Source organism: Heterodontus francisci, chromosome 16 (assembly GCF_036365525.1).
Source record: "Heterodontus francisci isolate sHetFra1 chromosome 16, sHetFra1.hap1, whole genome shotgun sequence".
NCBI classification, from domain to species: Eukaryota; Metazoa; Chordata; class Chondrichthyes; order Heterodontiformes; family Heterodontidae; genus Heterodontus; species Heterodontus francisci.
In genome coordinates this window covers 102,424,102-102,445,498 of record NC_090386.1, presented here as the reverse complement: position 1 = coordinate 102,445,498, position 21,397 = coordinate 102,424,102, and the positions used below count along the sequence as shown (strand labels likewise).

The 21,397-nt window shown below is 45.3% G+C and overlaps 2 protein-coding genes across 4 annotated transcripts in view; both read right to left on the bottom strand.

Moving 5' to 3' along the window:
• The window catches only part of tubd1 (tubulin, delta 1), a 35,000-nt gene extending 17,343 nt beyond the window's left edge, over positions 1–17,657 (bottom strand). For 2 of the 3 annotated variants that reach the window (XM_068048754.1, XM_068048753.1), the window contains exons 1-3: positions 17,389–17,657; positions 16,769–16,919; positions 15,520–15,736 (exon numbers count right to left, since the gene is read on the bottom strand). In XM_068048754.1, the coding sequence (XP_067904855.1) occupies positions 15,520–15,736; positions 16,769–16,919; positions 17,389–17,554 (534 nt within the window). In that variant the 5' untranslated portion in view covers positions 17,555–17,657. The remainder of the gene's footprint in view (positions 1–15,519; positions 15,737–16,768; positions 16,920–17,388) is intronic. The other variant, XM_068048752.1, reaches the window with a different exon arrangement.
• LOC137378424 (uncharacterized) lies at positions 3,476–14,847 on the bottom strand. Its single transcript, XM_068048755.1, has 2 exons — positions 9,865–14,847; positions 3,476–3,538 (listed from the first exon to the last, which is right to left on the bottom strand). Exon 1 carries the CDS (start codon positions 12,943–12,945, stop codon positions 11,635–11,637), a length of 1,311 nt encoding a protein of 436 aa, XP_067904856.1. The 5' UTR covers positions 12,946–14,847; the 3' UTR covers positions 3,476–3,538; positions 9,865–11,634.
• Positions 17,658–21,397: the final 3,740 nt, after the last annotated feature.

Genomic DNA, 21,397 nt, shown 5'->3' with positions numbered 1-21,397 from the left:
ATATAAATGACTTGAATGAAGGGACCGAAGGTAAGGTTGCTAAATTTGCTGATGATACAAAGATGGGTAGGAAACCAAGTGTGAAGAGAACATAAGGAAGCTACAAAAGGGATATAGATAGGTTAAGTGAGTGGGCAAAGATCTGGCAAATGGAGTATAATGTGGGAAAATGTGAAATTGTCCATTTTGGCAGGAAGAATGAAAAAGCATTATCTAAATGGTGAGAGATTGCAGAACTCAGATGCAGAGGGATCTGGGGTCCTAGCGCATGAATCGCAAAAGGTTAATATGCAGGTACAGCAAATAATTAGGAAAGCTAATAGAATGTTATCATTTATTGCGAGGGGAATTGAATACAAAAGTAGGGAGGTTATGCTTCAGCAATACAGGGCATTGGTGAGACCACATCTGGTGTACTGTATACAGTATTGGTCTCCTTATTTAAGGAAGGATGTAGATGCATTGGAAGCAGTTAAGAGAAGGTTTACTGGACTAATACCTGGAATGAGCGGGTTTGTCTTATGAGGAAAGGTTGGACAGGCTAGGCTTGTATCTGCTGGAGTTTAGAAAAGAGGCGACTTGATTGAAACAAAGGTCTTGAGGGGCCTTGACAGGGTGGATGTGGAAAAGATGTTTCCCCTTGTGGGAGAATCTAAAACTAGGAGTCACTGTTTAAAAATAAGGGGTCGCCCATTTAAGACAGAAATGAGACGACATTTTTTCTGAAGGTCGTGAGTCTTTGGAAATCTCTTCCGCAAAAGGCGGCGGAAGCGAGTCTGAATATTTTTAAGGCAGAGGTAGATAGATTCTTGATAAGCAAGGGGAAGAAAGATTAATGGGGGTAGGCAGGATTGTGGAGTTGAGGTCACAATCAGATTAGCCATGACCTTGTTGAATGGCAAAGCAGGCCTGAGGGTCAAGTGGCCTAGTCTTGCTACTAATTTGTATGTTAGTATGTGATTGTCAAATCAACTTTCATACAGGTTAAGTGCAAGGTGCTGCAATCTGGTAGGAAGAATAAAGGTGGCCACATACTCATTAGAAAAATAGAAGTTTAAATGGGGTACAGGGACAGAGAGACCTGGGGGCAGAAATACACAAGTCACTGAAAGTATTGATGCAGCTTAATAAGGCAATTAAAAAAGCAAACCAAGCACTGGGGGTCATTTCTAGAGGGATAGAATAGAAAAGCAAAGACGTTATGTTAAGCTTATATAGAACCTTAGTTAGATCACATGGAGTTTAGGGCATAGTTCTGTTCTCTATATTGTAGAAGAGGATAGAGAGTCACTGAAGAAGGTGCAAAAATCGAGTCAGAGTTTTACAGCACAGAAACAGGCCCTTCGGCTCAATGCGCCTGCGCTGACAATCAAGCACCCGTCCTAACTAATTCCATTTTCCAACACTTGGCCCGTAGCCTTGTATGCTATGGCCCAAGTGCTCATTTAAATACTACTTAAATGTTGTGTGTTCCTGCCTCTACCACCCCTTCAGATAGCGTGTTCCAGATTCCAACCACCCTCTGGGTGAAAACATTCCTCCTCAACTCCCCTCTAAACCTCCAGCCCCTTACCCTAAATCTATGCCCCCTAGTTACTGACCTCTCCGCTAAGGGAAAAAAGTTTCTTCCTATCTATCCTATCAATGCCCCTCAATTTTGTATACCTCAATCAGGTCCCCCCCCTCAACCTTCTCTGCTCCAAGGAAAATAACCCTAGCCTATCCAGTCACTCTTCATAACTGAAATGCTCCAGCCCAGGCAAAATCCTGGTGAATCTCCTCTGCACCCTCTCCATTGCAATCATATCTTTCCTATTGTGTGGTGACCAGAACTGTACACAGTACACATATGCTCACAGTACTCAAGTATCCCATATGCCTTCCTAACCACCTTATCTACCTGTGCTGCTGCCTTCAGTGATCTATGGACAAGCACCCCAAGGTCCTTCTGACCCTCTGTACTCCCTAGGGTCCTACCATCCATTGTATATTCCTTTGCTTTGTTAGAACTCCTAAAGTGCATCACCTCACACTTCTCAGGATTAAACTCCACTGCTCTGCCCATCTATATTGTCCTGTAATCGAAGGCTTTCTGCCTCACTATTTACACCACCACCAATTTTCGTGTCGTCTGCGAACTTACTTATCATACCCCCTATATTCACGTCTAAATCATTAATGTACACTACAAACAATAAGGGTCCCAGCACCAATCCCTGTGGTACCCCACAGGTCACAGGCTTGCACTCGCAAAAACAATCCTTGACTATCACCCTCTGCCTCCGGCCACTAAGCCAATTTTGGATCCAATTTGCCCTGAATTCCATGGGCTCTTACCTTCTTGACCAATCTCCCATGCGGGACCTTATCAAAAGCCTTACTGAAGTCCATGTAGACGACAATCAACACCTCCTCGAAAAATTCAATCAAATTTATTAGACACGATTTCCCCGTGACAAAGCCATGCTGATTATCCTTGATTAATCCCTGCCTCTCCAAGTGGAGATTAATCCTGTCCCTCAGAATTTTTTCCAATAATTTCCCTACTACTGATGTTAGACTCACTGGCCTATAATTATCAGGTTTATCCTTGCTACCCTTCAATAATGGTACCACATTCGCTGTCCTCCAGTCCTCTGGCACGTCTCCTGTGGCCAGAGAGGATTTGAAAATTTGTGCCAGAGGCCCTGCTATCTCCTCCCTTGCCTCACATAGCAGCCTAAGATACATCTCATCTGGGCCCGGGGATTTATCCACTTTTAAGCCTGCTAATACAGCGAATACTTCCTCCTTTTCAATGCTAATTCGATCAAGTATATCACAATCCCTCTGTCTGATCACTACACCTACATCACCCCTCTCCATAGTGAACACAGGTTTACAGAATGATAAAACTGAGAGGTTATAACGATCAGGAAGAATTGGACAGGCTGGGGCTCTTTTCTCTAGAACAGAGAAGACTGCGAGGTGACCTGATAGACATTAAGATTATGAAAGGGTGCAATCAAGTAAACAGATGTTTCTACATGCAGGGGGGAACCAGAACTAAGGGCCATAAATACAAGATAGGTCACTACTACATCCAACTAGGAATTCAGGAGAAACTGCTTTACCCAGAGAGTGGTAAAAATGTGGAACTTGCTACCACAGACAGAGAGCAGGGAAACAGAAAGCCGGCCGGGGCGAGTGTACCGGTAAGCTTTTAATTTAAGTTAAATCAAATATGAAGAAAGACTTGATCGATTCATTAGTATATAAACTAGAAACTGGCGGGCAGCCATAAAGACAGGGCTAAATTGTGGCGAGTCGAAGAGACTTAGTAGTTGGCAGGAAAAAAGACAGAGGCGCAAGGGGAGAGCCAGCTGTGCAACAGCCCCGACAAATAAATTTCTCTGCAGCACCTGTGGAAGAGCCTGTCACTCTGGAATTGGCCTTTATAACCACTCCAGGCGCTGCTTCACAAACCACTGACCACCTCCAGGCGCGTATCCATTGTCTCTCGAGATAAGGAGGCCCAAAAGAAAAAAGAAACTAGAAACTAAAGCGGATTTTATAATTAATAGAGTGTGAAAGAAAGAGACCCAGCAGGGAGTGTATTAGTTCAAATTAGAGCAACTTAATACATAAGCTGTATGCAGCATTACTTGCGTTTATCAGTATTTGTAAGATTTACTAATAGTAGTAATGTTTGAGTATTGGGAAAGCTTTATTAGCATTGGTAAGGTCTATTACTAGTAGGAAGGTTTACTTATCTGTGTAATCAAGAAAAGTATAACTTTAGTTGTAAGTGGTACTAGCATTTAACAAGCACAGTAAATTCTACTATACATAAGAATTAAGTTAATTAAGAAAGTAATGAAAGTAAATTAACTAATAGAATAAGTAACAATAGCAGGACAGGTGTTATGCTGCAGCTGTGGTACATGGGAGTTTTTGGATGCCAAGGCAATCCAGGACAAGCACGTCTACAGAAAGTGTAAGCAGCTAGAGGAATTCCAGATCAGGATTACTGATCTGGAAGCTGAACTGCAAACACTGTGCAACATAAGGGAGCAGCAGGAACACCTGGACACTTTGTTTGGGAAGACGGTCACACCTCTTAGAACAGGGTCATCAGTTTTGTTCTGCAGTGAGGGACAGGAGCAATGTGACCTTGCGTGAGGCAGGTACAAGAACCTAGCAGTCAGTAGCGGAGGAGCCTCAGACTTTATAATTTTCAAACAAGCACTGTGGTAGAGGAAGCCATTCAAGCGGAGGGAGCAAAAAGGAATGTAGCGGCAGTAGGGGATAGTATAGTGAGGGAGATTGACACTGTTCTGTGTAGCCGAGAGCATGAGTCCAGAAGGCTACGTTGCCTACCTGGTGCCAGGGTTCAGGACATTTGCTCAGGGCTAAGACAGGAAATTTGGGACTGGGAGGGGGAGGATCCAGTTGTCATGGCGCATGTAGATACCAACGAGATAGGTAGGACTAGGAAAGAGGTTCTGCTTAGACATTATGAGGAGCTAGGCACCAAATTGAAGAGCAGAACCTCAAGGGTAATAATCTCTGGATTATTACTCGAGTCACGTGCCAATTGGTCGAGGGCACATAAGTTTAGTGAAGTGGATACATGGCTCAAAGACTGGTGTGGGACGAGTGGGTTTCAGTTTGTGGGGCACTGGCACCAGTATTGGGCAAAGTGGGAGTTGTACTGTTGGGACAGTTTGCACCTGAACCGTACTGGGACCAGTGTTTTAGCAAACTAGGGAAGTAGAGAGGGCTTTAAACTAACGAAACAAGGGAAGAGAGGGATCAAGCCTGGGAAGACACAGCAAGTCAAGGAGCAGAGTCAAGGCAGGAGAGCAGAATAATATGGGAAATGAAGGTCAGAGAATGGCAGGAAGGGGAAGAGAAAAACAAAACCTAAGAACACAAGTTTAAAATACTAGTCTTGGACCCATTCTTCTCTCTTGCAAACTATCACATTACACAATACCAAGTCTAATATAACCTGTTCTCTGGTTGGTTCCAGAACGTGCTGCTCTAAGAAACTACCTCAAAAGCATTCTTTGAACTCCTCTTCCAGGCTACTATTGCCAATCTGACTTTTCCAGTTTATATTTAGATTAAAATCACCCATGATTATTGCTGTCCCTTTATCACAAGCACCCAATATTTATTCTTGTATACTGCGTCCTACATTACGGTTACTGTTCAGGGGCCTGTAGACCACTCCCACTAGTGACTTATTTCCCCTACTGTTCCTCATCTCCACCCAAACTAATTTTACATCTTGATCTCCTGAATAGAGGTCATCTCTAACTATTGCACCAATACCATCCTTGATTAATAGTGCTACCCCTCCACCTTTACCTAGCTTTCTAATCTTCTTGAATGTCATATACCCTTTAATATTCAGGACCCAATCCTTGTCAGCCATTATGGAGATGTGGCTGACGGATATCAGATCATATTTATTTACTTCAGTGTGCACCATCAGTTTGTTTACTTCATGAGACTAGATGCTACAAAGATAACAAAAAGATAAAACCAAAAGCTCTTTATCTGAATGCACGTAGCATTCATGAAGTAGACAAACTGACGGTGCACACTGAAGTAAATATGATCTGATATCCGTCAGCCACATCTCCATAATGGCTGACAAGGATTGGGTCCTGAATATTAAAGGGTATATGACATTCAAGAAGATTAGAAAGCTAGGTAAAGGTGGAGGGGTAGCACTATTAATCAAGGATGGTATTGGTGCAATAGTTAGAGATGACCTCTATTCAGGAGATCAAGATGTAAAATTAGTTTGGGTGGAGATGAGGAACAGTAGGGGAAATAAGTCACTAGTGGGAGTGGTCTACAGGCCCCTGAACAGTAACCGTAATGTAGGACGCAGTATATAAGAATAAATATTGGGTGCTTGTGATAAAGGGACGGCAATAATCATGGGTGATTTTAATCTACATATAAACTGGAAAAATCAGATTGGCAATAGTAGCCTGGAAGAGGAGTTCAAAGAATGCTTTTGAGGCAGTTTCTTAGAGCAGCACGTTCTGGAACCAACCAGAGAACAGGTTATATTAGACTTGGTATTGTGTAATGTGATAGTTTGAAAGAGAGAAGAGTGGGTCCAAGACTAGTATTTTAAACTTGAGTAAGGGCATCTATGTGGGCATGAAAGCAGAGACAGCTGAAGTGAACTGGGTTACTAGGCTCGGAGATAGACCAATAGAGAAGCAGTGGCAGACATTCAAGAGGATATTTAAGAATACTCAGGATAAGTATATTCCTACTATAAAGGAAAAGTCTAAGGGGAGGACCTACCATCCATGGTTAACTAAAAAAAAAGTTAAGGAAAGCATCAAACTTAAGGAAAATTCATATAATTGCAAAAAGATGAGTGGCAGTTCAGATGATTATATTCTGACCAAAGAACAGCAGAGAACGACTAAAAAGGTTAATCTTCCTCTTTGGCCTCGTCTTGAGAGACAATGGGTAAGCACCTAGAGGTGGACAGTGGTCTGTGGAGCAGCGCCTGGAGTGGCTATAAAGGCCAATTCTAGGGTGACAGACTCTTCCACAGGCACTGCAGATAAAATTGGTTGTCGGGGCTGTTACACAGTTGGCTCTCTCCTTGCGCTTCTGTCTCTTTTCCTGCCAACTGCTAAGTCTCTTCGACTCGCCACTCTTTCATCCCGCCTTTATGGCTGTCCACCAGCTCTGGCGATCACTGGCAACTGACTCCCACGACTTGCGGTCAATGTCACAGGACTTCCTGTCATGTTTGCATATGTCTTTAAAGCAGAGACATGGATGGCCGGTGGGTCTGATACCAGTGACGAGCTCACTGTACAACGTGTCCTTGGGGATCCTGCCATCTTCCATGCGGCTCACATGGCCAAGCCATCTCACCACGCCGCTGGCTCAGTAGGGTGTATTATGCTGGGGATATTGGCCACCTCGAGGACTTCTGCGTTGGAGATACAGTCCTGCCACCTGATGCCAAGGATTCTTCGGAGGCAGCGAAGATGGAATGAGTTGAGATGTCATTCTTGGCTGACATTTGTGCAGGCCTCGCTGCCGTAGAACAAGGTACAGAGGGCACAGGCTTGAAACACTTGCACTTTTGTGTTCAGTGTCAGTGCACCATTTTCCCACACCCTCTTGGCCAGTCTGGACATAGCAGCAGATGCCTTTCCCATGTGCTTGTTGATTTCTGCATCGAGAGACAGGTTACTGGTGATAGTTGAGCCAAGGAAGGTGAACTCTTGAACCACTTCCAGAGCGTGATCGCCGATATTGATGGATGGAGCATTTCTGACGTCCTGTCCCATGAAGTTCGTTTTCTTGAGGCTGATGGTCAGGCCAAATTCGTTACAGGCAGCTGCAATCCTGTCGATGAGTCTCTGCAGACACTCTTCAGTGTGAGATGTTAATGCAGCATCAGCAAAGAGGTGTTCCCTGATGAGGACTTTCCAAACTTTGATCTTCGTTCTTAGACGGGCAAGGTTGAACAACCTGCCATCTGATCTTGAAGGAAAATTCCTTCTTCTGAAGACTTGAATGCATGAGAGCAGCAGTGAGAAAGAAGATCCAAACAGTGTAGGTGTAAGAACACAGCCCTGTTTCACGCCACTCAGGATGGGAAAGGAGTCTGATGAGGCACCACCATGCTGAATTGTGCCTTTCATTTTGTCATGGAATGAGGAGATGATACTTCGTAGCTTTGGTGGATATCTGATCTTTGCTAATAGTCTGAAGAGACCATGTCTGCTGACGAGGTCAAAGGCTTTGGTGAGATCTATGAAAGCAACGTAGAGGGGCATCTGTTGTTCTCGGCATTTCTCCTGTAGCTGGCGAAGGGAGAACAGCATGTCAATGGTGGATCTCTGCTCAAAAGCTGCACTGTGCCTCAGGGTAGACATGCTCAGTCAGCTTCTGGAGTTTGTTGAAAGCGACTCAAGCGAAGACTTTCCCCACAATGCTGAGCAGGGAGATTCCATGGCAGTTGTTGCAGTCACCCTTGTTCTTAGAGGGTGATGATATTGGCATCGCATATGCCCTGTGGTACTGCTCCCTCATCCCAGCACAGGCAAAAAGGGGTTCATGGAGTGCTGAGAGTATAGCAGGCTTGGCACTCTTGATTATTTCAGGGGTAATGCCGCCCTTTCCAGGGGCATTTCCACTGGCTAGAGAATTGATGGCATTACTGAGTTCCGATTTTGTTGGCTGTTTGTCCAGCTCATCCATGACTGGCAGAGACTGGGCAACATTGAGGGTGGCATCAGTGACATAATTTTCCCTGGAGTACAGTTCCAGATAGTGCTCCACCCAGCAGTCCATTTGCTTGTGTGGTCAGTGATTGTTTCCCCTGCTTTAGACTTGGGGGCGATCTTCTTGATGGTTGGCCCAAAAGCTCTCTTAATGCCATCATACATTCCTCTGATGTTTCCAGTGTCGGAGGCCAGCTCAATACGATGGCATAGGTGTAGTCATTTGCACAGCACCTGGCTGTTCTTTGTGCAGTGCCTCTGGCTACCTTAAATGGTACGTATGTTAACTAAAAATGAAAAGCAAAATACTGCAGATGCTGGAAATCGGAAATAAAAATAAGAAATGCTGGAAATACTCAGCAGGTCTGGCAGCATCAGTGGAGGGAGAAGCAGAGTTAACGTTTCAGGTCAGTGACTCTTCTTCAGAAGGTTCACTGACCTGAAACATTAACTCTGCTTCTCTCTCCATAGATGTTAACTCACTGGGGGCTTTCTTGTAATACAACAGTGCAGCACGCTTAGTGGCTACGACAGGTTCCAGCTCTTCAGAGTGAGACTGAAACTAGTCTGCATTCTGCTTCTCACGTTTGCCAAAGGTGGTCATTGCTGAGTCATAGATGGCGTCTCTCATGTGGGTCCACTTCGGCTCCGCATCCCCTGGAGGAGTGTTTTAAAGGGCTTCTTCAAATGAAAAGAGAAACTTATGCAACAGCTGTGGATAAGAAATTCTGTTAGTGTTGATGCACGCACGGCCCTTCTACTTGGAGTGATGCAGCTTCTTTGGTTCGAGTCCAACTTTGCTGCACACCAGGGAGTAATCGGTGTCACAGTCCGCACTGTGGAAGCTGTGTGTGATTTAGACAGTTTGTAGAGGCTCGCCTTGTGACGATGAGGTCCAGCTGGTGCCAACGTGATCTTGGGTGTCTCCATGAAACCTGATGACAGGATTTAGTATGAAAGAACGAGTTGGTGATGCAGAGGTGGTGATAGGTACACAACTCCAGCAGTCTCTGTCCATTCTCATTCATCCTTCCAATGCCATAGCGCCCAAGGCAGGAGGGCCATGAGTCATGGACAGCCCCAACTCTGGCATTAAAGTCCCCCAGCAGGAACAAATGTACAGTATTAGGAATGCTACTAATGATATTATGGAGTTCCTTGTCGAACTGATCTTTAACTTCAGGTGGGGAGCAGAGTGTTGGAGCATAGATGCTGAGTAGGTGTACTGGGCCAGAGGCGGTGAGCAGTCGGATGGACCGTATGCGTTCTGAGCCATTTGAAGGTGGCTCTATCATGCTGAGCAAAGAGCTTCTGATGGCAAAGCCCACTCCATGCTGTCTTGGTTCTTCAGGATCCCTACCCTGCCAGTAGAAGGTGTAGTCTTGCTCTTAGAGATCCGCTCGCAAGGAGGCGCAGGAGAAAGAAATTAATGAGGAACCTAGCTAGAAATGTAAAAAAACGGATAGCAAGAGTTTCTACAGGTATTTAAGAAAGGAAAAAAAAAAGAGTAAGAAAAGTGAATGTTGGGCCTCTGGAGAATGAGAATGGGAAGCTAATAGTAGATAACAGTTCTTCAGAACTGTTCTGAAGGGTCACTGACCTGAAACGTTAACTCTGCTTCGCTCTCCACAGATGCTGCCAGACCTGCTGAGTATTTTCAGCATTTCTCGTTTTTATTTCAGATTTCCAGCATCTGCAGTATTTTGCTTTTATTTTAGAAGACTGGCTGGCAGAAAACAGAGAGTATGTATAAATGGATCTTTTTCTGATTGGCAGGATGCAACGAGTGGAGTCCCACAGGGGTCTGTGCTGGGGCCTCAACTTTTTACAATTTACATCAATGACTTAAATGAGGGGAGCAATAGCATCGTAGCTAAATTTGCAGGTGACACAAAGATAGGTAGGAAAGTATGTTGTGAAGAGGACATAAATAGGTTGCAGACCAATATAGATAGGTTGAGTGAGTGGCCAAAAATCCAGCAGATGGAGTATCATGTGGGAAAATGTGAAGTTGCTCACTTTGGCAGGAATTACTTAAACGGAGAATGACTGCAGAATTCCAAGGTGCAGAGGGATCTCAGTGTTCAAGTGCAGGAGTCATAGAACATAGAACAGTACAGCCCCTACGGCCCACGATGTTGTGCCGACCCTTTAACCGACTCTAAGATCAAACTACCTACATACCCTTCATTCTACTATCATCCATGTACCTATCCAAGAGTCGCTTAAATGTCCCTAATGTATCTGCTTCCACCACCACCGCTGGCAGTGCATTCCACGCACCCACCACTCTCTGTGTAAAGAACCTACCTCTGACATCTCCCCGAAACCTTCCTCCAATCATCTTAAAATTATGCCCTCTGGTGACAGCCCTTTCCGCCCTGGGAAAAAGTCTCTGGCTATCCACTCTATCTATGCCTCTCATCATCTTGTACACCTCTATCAAGTCACCTCTCATCCTTCTACGCTCCAATGAGAAAAGCCATAGCTCCCTCAACCTTTCTTCATAAGACATGCCCTCCAGTCCAGGCAGCATCCTGGTAAATCTCCTCTGCACCCTCTCTGAAGCTTCCACATCCTTCCTATAATGAGGCGACCAGAACTGAACACAATATTCCAAGTGTGGTCTAACCAGGGCTTTAACAGAGCTGCAGCATAACCTCACGGCTCTTAAACTCAATCCCCCTGTTAATGAAAGCCAACACCCCATACGCCTTCTTAACAACCCTATCAACTTGGGTGGCAACTTTGAGCGATCAATGGACATAGACCCCAAGATCCCGGTGTTCCTCCACACTGCCAAGAATTCTGTCTTTAAGCCTGTATTCTGCATTCAAATTCGACCTTTAAAAATGAATCACGTCACACTTTTCCAGGTTGAACTCCATCTGCCACTTCTCAGCCCAGCTCTGCATCCTGTCAATGTCCCGTTGCAACCTACAACAGCCCTCCACACTATCCACAACTCCAGCAACCTTTGCGTCATCGGCAAACTTACTAACCCAGCCTTCCACTTCCTCATCCAAGTCATTTATAAAAATCACAAAGAGCAGAAGTCCCAGAACAGATCCCTGCGGAACACCACTGGTCACCGAGCTCCATGCTGAATACTTTCCATCTACTACCACCCTCTGTCTTCTATGGGCCAGCCAATTCTGTATCCAGACAGCCAAATTTCCCTGTATCCCATGCCTCCTTACTTTCTGAATGAGCCTACCATGGGGACCCTTATCAAACGCCTTGCTAAAATCCATATACACCACATCCACTGCTCTTCCTTCATCAATGTGTTTAGTCACATCCTCAAAGAATTCAATAAGGCTTGTGAGGCATGACCTGCCCCTCACAAAGCCATGCTGACTGTCTCTAATCAAACTATTCTTTTCCAAATAATCATAAATCCTGTCTCGCAGAATCCTCTCCAATAATTTGCCCACCACCGACGTAAGACTGACTGGTCTGTAATTCCCAGGTTATCCCTATTCCCTTTCTTGAACAAGGGAACAACATTTGCCACCCTCCAATCATCTGGTACTACTCCAGTGGACAGTGAGGATGCAAAGATCATCGCCAAAGGTGCGGCAATCTCTTCCCTCGCTTCCCGTAATAACCTTGGGTATATCCCGTCTGGCCCCGGGGACTTATCTATCCTCATGTCTTTCAAAATTTCCAGCACATCCTCCTTAACATCAACCTGTTCGAGCATATCAGCCTGTTTCACACTGTCCTCACAAACGACAAGGTCCCTCTCACTAGTGAATACTGAAGCAAAGTATTCATTTAGGACCTCCCCTACCTCCTCCGACTCCAGGCACAAGTTCCCTCCACTATCCCTGATCGGCCCTACCCTCACTCTGGTCATCCTCTTGTTCCTCACATAAGTGTAGAATGCCTTGGGATTTTCCTTGATCCTACCCGCCAAGACTTTTTCATGTCCCCTTCTAGCTCTCCTAAGTCCATTCTTCAGTTCCTTCCTGGCTACCTTGTAACCCTCGAGAGCCCTGTCTGATCCTTGCTTCCTCAACCTTAAGTAAGCTTCCTTCTTCCTCTTGACTAGCTGTTCCACATCTCTTGTCATCCAAGGTTCCTTCACCTTACCATCCCTTCCTTGCCTCATCGGGACAAACCTATCCAGCAGTCGCAGCAAGTGCTCCCTAAACAACCTCCGCATTCCTGTCGTGCATTTCCCTGAGAACATCTGTTCCCAATTTAAGCTCCCCAGTTCCTGCCGAATAGCATTGTAATTCCCCCTCCCCCAATTAAATATTTTCCCATCCCGTCTGCTCCTGTCCCTCTCCATGACTCTAGTAAAGGTCAGGGAGTTGTGATCACCATCACCGAAATGCTCTCCCACCGAGAGATCTGCCACCTGGCCTGGTTCATTGCCAAACACCAAATCCAACATAGGCTGACTAGAGGGGAGGCTATCTACATATTGAGTCAGGAAACCTTCCTGGACACACCTGACAAAATCAGCTCCATCCAAACTATTTGCACTAAGGAGGTTCCAATCAATATTAGGGAAGTTGAAGTCACCCATGACAACAACCCTGTTACTTCTGCACCTTTCCAAAATCTGCCTCCCAATCTGTTCTTCCGTGTCTCTGTTGCTATTGGGGGGTCTATAGAAAACTCCCAATAAAGCGACTGCTCCTTTCCGGTTTCTGACTTCCACCCACATGACTCAGTAGACAAACCCTCCTCGACGACCTCCCTTTCTGCAGCTGTGATACTATCCCTGATTAGCAATGCCACTCCCCCATCTCTTTTACCTCCCTCCCTATTCCTTTTGAAACCCCAGAACCCAACATCCATTCCTGCCCCTGTGATATCCAAGTCTCCGTAATGGCCACAACATCGTAGCTCCAAGTACTGATCCATGCTCTAAGTTCATCACCCTTATTCCTGACACTTCTTGCATTAAAATAGACACTGCAACCCATCATACTGGCTGCAACTTTGCCCTGTCAACTGTCTAACCTTCCTCGCAGATTCTCTGCACTCTCTATCTGCATGTTCAACAGCTACCCCATCCACTGATCCGTAGCTCCAGTTCCCATCCCCCTGCCAAACTAGTTTAAACCCTCCCGAAGAGCTCTAGCAAACCTCCCGCCCAGGATATTGGTGCCCCTCCAGTTCAGATGCAACCTGTCCTTCTTGTACAGGTCCCACCTTCCCCAGAAGGTATCCCAACGATCCACATATCTGAAGCCCTCCCTCCTACACCAGCTCTGTAGCCACGTGTTCAGCTGCACTTGCTCTGTTTCTCGCCTCACTAGCACATGGCACCGGTATCAATCCTGAGATTACTACTCTGCTCTGCTAAAAAGTTAATATGCAGGTACAGCAGGTAATAAAGAAGGCTAATAGAATGCTCTACTTTATAATGAGAAGAATAGAAAATAAAAGTAAGGAAGTTATGAGTCAGTTATACAGGGCATTGGTGAGACCACATCTCAAACAGTGAGAGAAGTTTTGGTTTCCTTATTTAAGGAAGGATGGAGGCAGTTCAGAGGAGGTTTACTAGATTGATACCTGGAATGAGTGGGCTGTCTTGTGAGGAAAGGTTGGACAGACTGAGATTGTTTTCACTGGAGTTTAGAAGAGTGAGGGGAGACTTGATTGAAGTTTATAAGATCCTGAACGGTCTTGACAAAGGTGGATGTGGAGAGGAAGTTTCCTCTTGTGGGCGAGTCCAGAACTTGGGGGCACTGTTTTAAAATTAGGGGTCGCCCTTTTAGGACAGAGATGGATACTTCTTTTTCTGAGGATTGTGCGACTTCGGAACTCTCCGCCTCAGAAGGTGGTGGAGGTGGGGACATTGAATATTTTGAAGGCGGAGAAGGAAATCAAGGGGTATCGGGGATAGATAGGAGTGTGGAAGTCGAAACACAGTTCAGCCATGATCTTATTGAATGGCAGAGCAGGTTCAAGGGGCCGAGTAGCCTACTTCTGCTCTTAATTCCTATGTACCACAGGGAGTGGCTGACGCAAATAGCGTTGATGCATTTAAGGGGAAGCTGGATAAACATGAGGCAGAAAGAAAAATCGAAGGACATATTGATCGTGTAAGATGAAGTAGGGTGGGAGGAGGCGCGTATGGAGTATAAAACGCCAGTATGGACCAGTTGGGCTGAAGGGCCTGATTCTGTGCTGTGAATAATATTTGACATTACTAACTCAGTAAATCAGGAGGACTGCAGCATTCTCCCACACAAACAGCAATCAACATATAGAATAGAATTCTGGGTAAAGTATTAGAGGCAATAAACATTAAGCAGTTTATGAAATGGATGCTGCAAGGGGGCAGGGAGGAACCGGAATGTGCCTCTCCTCCTGTGATCTATGCCTTTTGGCAGACATCTATTCCATGTGCCTCATTCACAGCTTGTCCAGTTGCGAAATGTTGAGTTCACAGTCAGTGCTTTTTCATCTATTTCTCTGACACTTCTACAGAAGCAACCAAAGGAAAAAGCAAGACATTGAAGCAGAAAGGAGGGCCAAAGGAGCGAAGGAAAGGAAAAACAGCTCTGTCTTGCAGCATCTCTGGACTTTCCAAAGCACTTCTCAGCCAATAGTCACTCTTCATCCAATAGTGCCACGAGATCTTTTAAGTCTACCTGCAAGGACAGACAGGGCCTCAGTTTAACGTCTCATCCAAAAAAATGGCACTTCTCAGTGCAGCACTCTCTCAGTACTGTTAGCCTAAAGTTTGGTGCTCAGGTCTCTGGAGTGGGATGAACCAATGATTTTTTGATCGAGGCAAGAGTGCAACCCACTGAGCCACGACTGACATCTATAAAGGTTGAATGGACTCCTTCTGTGCTGTGAACTGCTATTTCTACAGGATAGGGTTAGGAGGCAGTCTGATCCCAGCAACTGCAGATAACTATTAAAAATAAAAAAGGACTAGTATTAATAGAATGTCTGACTCTATGGAATCAATCCAACTTATTGCAGCATCGTGGAATATAGCCTCTGAAGCAGCTCTCTGCGTGGAATTGTGGCAGTGGCAAGCAAAGCAGGTTACCCACTCTCTCTATTTTAGTAGACAGAGATTACAGACTCTGAAACATGAATGAGAGAAAGATAAAATAGTTGACACCGAGTTATAAGCCGTGCATTGATTTCTGGGCACAGCTGACATTTGTTGGATCAAATTATTTTATTTTTTAACTGATATCATTCTGCAACTATCCCAATGTAAGTGATCCAGCAGAACTGTACATTTAACAGTACAAGGGACCTATCTTACCTCTCCAGTGCCATAAGGCCAGGTGAGCTGGTTCAATATGAACGAGTTTGGGTACGCATCCCGCAAACACCGAGTGACATAGGCTCCTAGCCCAGAGCCGGTGCCTCCAGCCAGACTCATCATTGCAAAAAAGCCACTGAGCCGCTCACACTTCTCAACCTCCCGTCGGACCAAGTCCAACACTGCTTCTTCGTGCAGAGGACCATGAACACAGAACCTGAGCAGCAGAACACACAAAACATTTCATCAGTGCTTAGTTGAAGGGAAAACAGAAAAGAAAAACTTGCACTTCCATAGCGCCTTTCACAAACACCAGATGTCCCAAAGCAGTTGACAGCCAATAAAGTACTTTTGAAGTGTAGTCATTGTTGTAATGCAGGAAACACAGCAATCAATGTGGACAGCAAGATCCCACAAACAGCATTTTGACCAGATAATTTTTTTTTTAATGTGATGTTGGTTGAGGGATAAATATTGGTCCACGACAATGGGGAGAAATCCTCTTCAAAAATAATGCTGTGGGATCTCACGTCCACCTGAGGGACCAGTCTGGGCCTCCGTTTTACGTCTCATTCGAAAGATGGCACCTCCGATAGTGCAGGACTCCCTTAGTACAGCACTGAGGTGTCAGCCTAGGTTTTTGGACACAAGACACTGCAGTGGGACTCGAACCCACAACCTTCTGACCCACAGGTAAGAGGAAGTACTACCACCGTGCCATGGATAACACTGTTCAAAGCATGCAAACTCTTTCAAACCACAAAATAATGTAAATCTGCAAAATACAGATGCTGGAATTCTAAAATATTCTGCATAAAAGCTTGTATTGAGACAATGCACGTGTCAGCTTGGCTCAGTTTAATACTCAAATCTAAGTTCAAGGGCTGCATATTCAAATTACTGAATAACCAGGGTTGCAAGCAGCAGCAGAACCCATGCCCCGCATAAGCACCTTCAGGAGAGGAAGGGGCTGCAGATTAGGGAAGAACTGCTGCTTAGAAAATGCCCCTCTCTGATCACCATTCCAATGCAATGAAACAATGTGTGACTGAGACACACCAGTGTGTAGACATTCATTCATAAATACTGTAGAGTGACTGACACTTTTCTAAATTACTTTTTCCTTTAATGATGTGCTAAAGTCACAGTATGAGTATTATTGCAAGAGATTTGGGGTCAGTTCAAGAAAAGGATTGCTAAAGGAAAGTTGGTGCGTCCGTGGCTGTACGGTGACGAGATTTCTACTTACCCATTTGCCCAGTTGTTTCCAGATCCTTGTTTCTGACAGAAGTAGGATTGGTCTCCGTATCTCCACCGCCCTGATTTTGCAGCTTTGGATAAAGTGCGACTGATGACTTTTGGCTCCATGTCGACTAGGACAGCCCGAGCTACTGGCACTGCTGTAAATCACACCAGTACTGGGAAATTATAATACAGAACCTAAAAATACACAATTCTGCTATCAACTATGACACAGGAGGTTTTCACCTCGGACCTGGCTCTGTTTTTTTTTAAATTCAAAACTCCAGAAGGCTAATGCCCCACAGAACATGAAGGCATCGCAGCAGATAGGGGAAACACAGTATTGAGACAGCACTCAGCCTTAACATTGTTTACTAGGAGCACAGGAGATTCCTGCTATAATCAGCTCCAGTAGAAGATGATGCAGTGAGTCTTCATTTCAAAATAAAGTCTGCTCAACATATAAACGGACTCGCTTCTGTTTAACTGGTATATAGTTTTAGACGGATTATAAATGCTTGGAGTGACACTGGACCCGGTGCGGCTGGCAGTGTTTGCCTCGCCTTGTTTACAGTGTGGAGGGGGTTTAAGAGGCCCCGGGGGGAAGGCTGCAGAAACGCCCCTCACCATCGCCTCTGGGCTGCTGCTGCTGGCTGAAGAACCTGTCCTGGGAAACGGCTCGGTAACTCTCACTCCGGCCCTGTCCACTCTGGCCATCCCTGCTGACCACCTCCAGCAGCTCCTGGCCCACCTGGTTCCCGCACTGACCGAGCTGCAGCAGCACCACCGCCATCCCGGCCCCGGGCACACAGCCAGCAGCGAAGGCCCAGGCGCTCTCCCCTCAGCCGCCGCCCGCCGCCGAGCACTGACCGGACCGGGGTCGAGGGTCAGAGGGCGCGAACTCGAGCCCCGCTTCCGACTCAACGGCGCATGCGCGGAGCCCCGCCCCCTCATGATAACATCAAGGCGCTTCCCAGGAACATTATAAAACAAAATATGACACCTAGCCAGAAGAGGTATTAGGTCAAGTGACCATAAACTTGGTCAAAGGTAAGTTTCAAGGAACATCTTAAAGGAGGAGGAGAGGGAATTGCAGCGCTTAGGGCCCAGGCACTGCCACCAATGGTAGAACAATAGAAAGCAGGGATGGTGAAGAGGCTGGAATTAGAGTGCAGAGATCTTAGAGGGTTGTGGGGCTGCAGGAGATTACAGAGATAGGGAGGGCCGAGGCTGTGGAGGGATTTGAGAACAAGGATGAGAATGTTAAAATCAAGATGTTGCTACACTGGGAGCCAATGTATGTCAGCAAGCACAGGGGTGTTGGGGGAATGGGACTTGCTGAGAGTTCATGGAAGATGCCTTATGTGCAAGCTGTAAATTATTTCACCAACTTCTGTGGTTCCTCTCATGACACAAGAACACATGAATTAGGAGCAGGAGTAGGCTATTTGGCCCCTTGAGCCTGCGCCACCATTCAATAAAATCATGGCTGATCTGATTGTGTTCTCAATTCCACTTTCCTACCAGCACCCCCATAACCCTCGACTCCCTTGCCAATCAAAATTCTGTCAAGCTCAGCACTAAATATATTCAATGACCCAGCCTCCACTGCTCCTTGAGGAAGTGGCACAGTGGTTAGCACCGCAGCCTCACAGCTCCAGCGACCTAGGTTCAATTCTGGGTACTGCCTTTGCGGCGTTTGCAAGTTCTCCCTGTGACTGCATGGGTTTCCGCCGGGTGCTCCAGTTTCCTCCCACAGCCAAAGACTTGCAGGTTGATAAATAAATTGGCCATTATAAATTGCCCCTAGTCTGGGTAGATGGTAGGGGAATTGAGGGAAGGTGGGGATGTGGTAGGAATATGGGATTAATGTAGGATTAGTATAAATGGGTGGTTGATGGTCGGCACAGACTCGGTGGGCCGAAGGGCCTGTTTCAGTGCTGTATCTCTAAATAAAATAAAAGATAACTCCACAGACTACCAATCCTCTGAGTGAAAAAGTTTCTCATCCTAGTCTTAAGTGAATGACTCCTCTTTTGAAACTGCGGCCCCTAGTTCTAGACACCCCCATAAGGGCAAGCATTCTCTCAGCATTCATCCTGTCAAATCCCCTCAGGATCTTATTTGTTTCAATAAGAACAACGAAGAGTCTGATGTGGGATCGGCAGGGACGTCCATAGAACTGGCAGTTCATATTGTCATTGTTGGTATTTGGGCAAACTTCTGCATCTGCGCCACCTCTGGCCTTCCTCTGGGCACATCAGATGTTGAGAGTTTGGTGTAGATGATCCTCAAGAGGTGCTGAACCAGATTTCAGTGCTAACCTACACGTGGGCCAATCAGCTGCAGTGTTTTCCCAAGAGAGATTCAACCTCAGATAGTTGGCAGGAAGAAGGATGGAGTCAGTGGCAAGGGAATGGAGTTTATAGCAAAGACCAAAGACAATGGCTTTGATTGTCGTAATATTTGGTTGTAGGAAATTTCTGGCATACAGTACTGGATGTCAGACGAGCAGCCTGACAATTTAGAGACAGTGCAGGGGTGGGGAGAGGTGGTGGTAAGGTAGAGCTGCATAAAGGCCTGCTCGGGTCTGCAAATGAGGCCCAACCCAAGCCCAACAGAACCCCAACCCGGCCAGAGTCCTTCCATTTTTCCCCGCACCCAACCGTCAGTTAACTTCCCTTTCATTTTTCACTTTGTTCCTTACTTGCACAAGCTTAAAATAACTGTAGCAAAGCCACCTGTAAAATCCAAAAAGTAAATTAACATTAAAGTCACTTACCTGAGGTGATGATAGAGCATGTCCAATCCAGCCCAGCCCGAAACACATCATCTGGTGCCATCAAGTTCGGGTCAGGTAGCAGACATTTAGAGCTGGGTGTCACCAGTATACATGTGGAAATTAACACACTGTTTTCAGATAATGTCACTGAGGGGTGTTAGAGAAACTTCCAAGAATGTTTGTGAAGAAGCCACTGAGATTAGGATGCTTTGGTGAAGACTGTTTATTGCTTATCACACAATTTACTTCTCCACTGCTAACAACAGCCAGCGCATGCTGGCTGGCTCTTCTTTATATATACATCTGAGTACAATTAACGAAGCAACCCCCAACACTTGTTCACCCTATTACCTTCAACTACTAGGTATTTAACATCCGTTAACAGAACTTATTAGACACTAACAGATGCCCCTCTTTTCTTTAAATTAAATACATATGTTGTTACGACCGAGGCAGGAGGAGTGCACTGTTTATTCTAGTTCCACTTCTGCACGGGTCACAACATATATTTAAACTTTTTCCCACTTACTGATATGGTCAATCATAAACTCAATTTTTATCCCAGAATAAAATACACCAATTAATTTAGCAGGCTTTTCTTCAAAGACAGGAGACGAGATGAGTTGACACTGCGGATTTCACAGGGTTTTTTTTTAAAGAGAGGTGCTGGGAAGCTGAGCTGGCTTGTGGTCTTCTCTCTTTCCTTGGGAGCTCTGTTCCTTTTTATACAGTTCAACCCCAACTCAAAACAACTCAAAAGTGAAACTGACAACAGGAGGTCAACCTTTTGATCTCCATCAATCTTGACCTGTCATTTCTTTGTGAACAACTCTCCAGGTGTCCAAAGTTCTCTGTTGTTTATTGAGCTGGAAGTCAGGTGGTTTCCTGGAAAGGCTTGTTATTGTTGCTGGAAGTCAGGTGGTTTCCCGGAAAGGCTTGTTTTCCTCAAGATCTCTCAGTGACTCTTAAAAAACATTTCCAGGGAGTTTATCAACATCAAGTGCCCTTTACATGACCCCCTTTAAAAACCCCAAAGTTTAACATTTCCTCAATCTTTCAAAAATGAATCCTCAAAAAATATTGTTACAAGGCTTTTTATTTTTATATTAAAAACGTGAATGCTGTGTGTTTTAAAAAACTGAAAAGGGATTTCAGTGGACATTGAGACACCTGCAAATAGCTGAAATTTATTACTGCTTTTGAAGGAAGTTCAAACAAAAGCTGAACTTTACGCGTGTTTTGAAAGGAAGCTGAACTTGTACACAAGGACAGGAAAGCAGGAGTTTGGCCTCTTGGCTACTCTGATTGACAAGACAGACTTTATGACTAGGCATGTGACTGGTTTCTGGGAGTTTCAGTTTCAGGTTTGGACATTTTAAAAGCCAGTGAATTGGACGAAGAGCAGGCATTTGAAATTTGGTTTTGACCTGCCTGGAGATGAGAGGAAGACCCAGAAAAAGTGTTACCTCTCTGTAAAGAAATCCTGTATCTCTTGAGAAGAAATCCTGTATTTCAAAGGTGGCAGATTCCTATTGTCTCCTGTCTCTGAGGAATCCCTGCATCAAGTGTGGTTCCTGTTTGTTGCCTCCTATGTTTAAGAAATTCTGAAATTTGAAGAAATCTTCTACTGCTATACTGCTGCTGTAAAACCTAAGAAGACCTGTTGATACACCTCTGATGAAAGACCTATGTGAAGCGTGCTGCAGTTGAATTTCCCTGAACACCTACCCATCACAGACTGTTCATCAACCTTGCCTGGAAAGACTGAGTGGCATCCAACTATTCAACTTTGGGACACCTCACCAAACCGAAGAACTTCCTACCAGAACGTGACATACTAAGTTATTTATTATT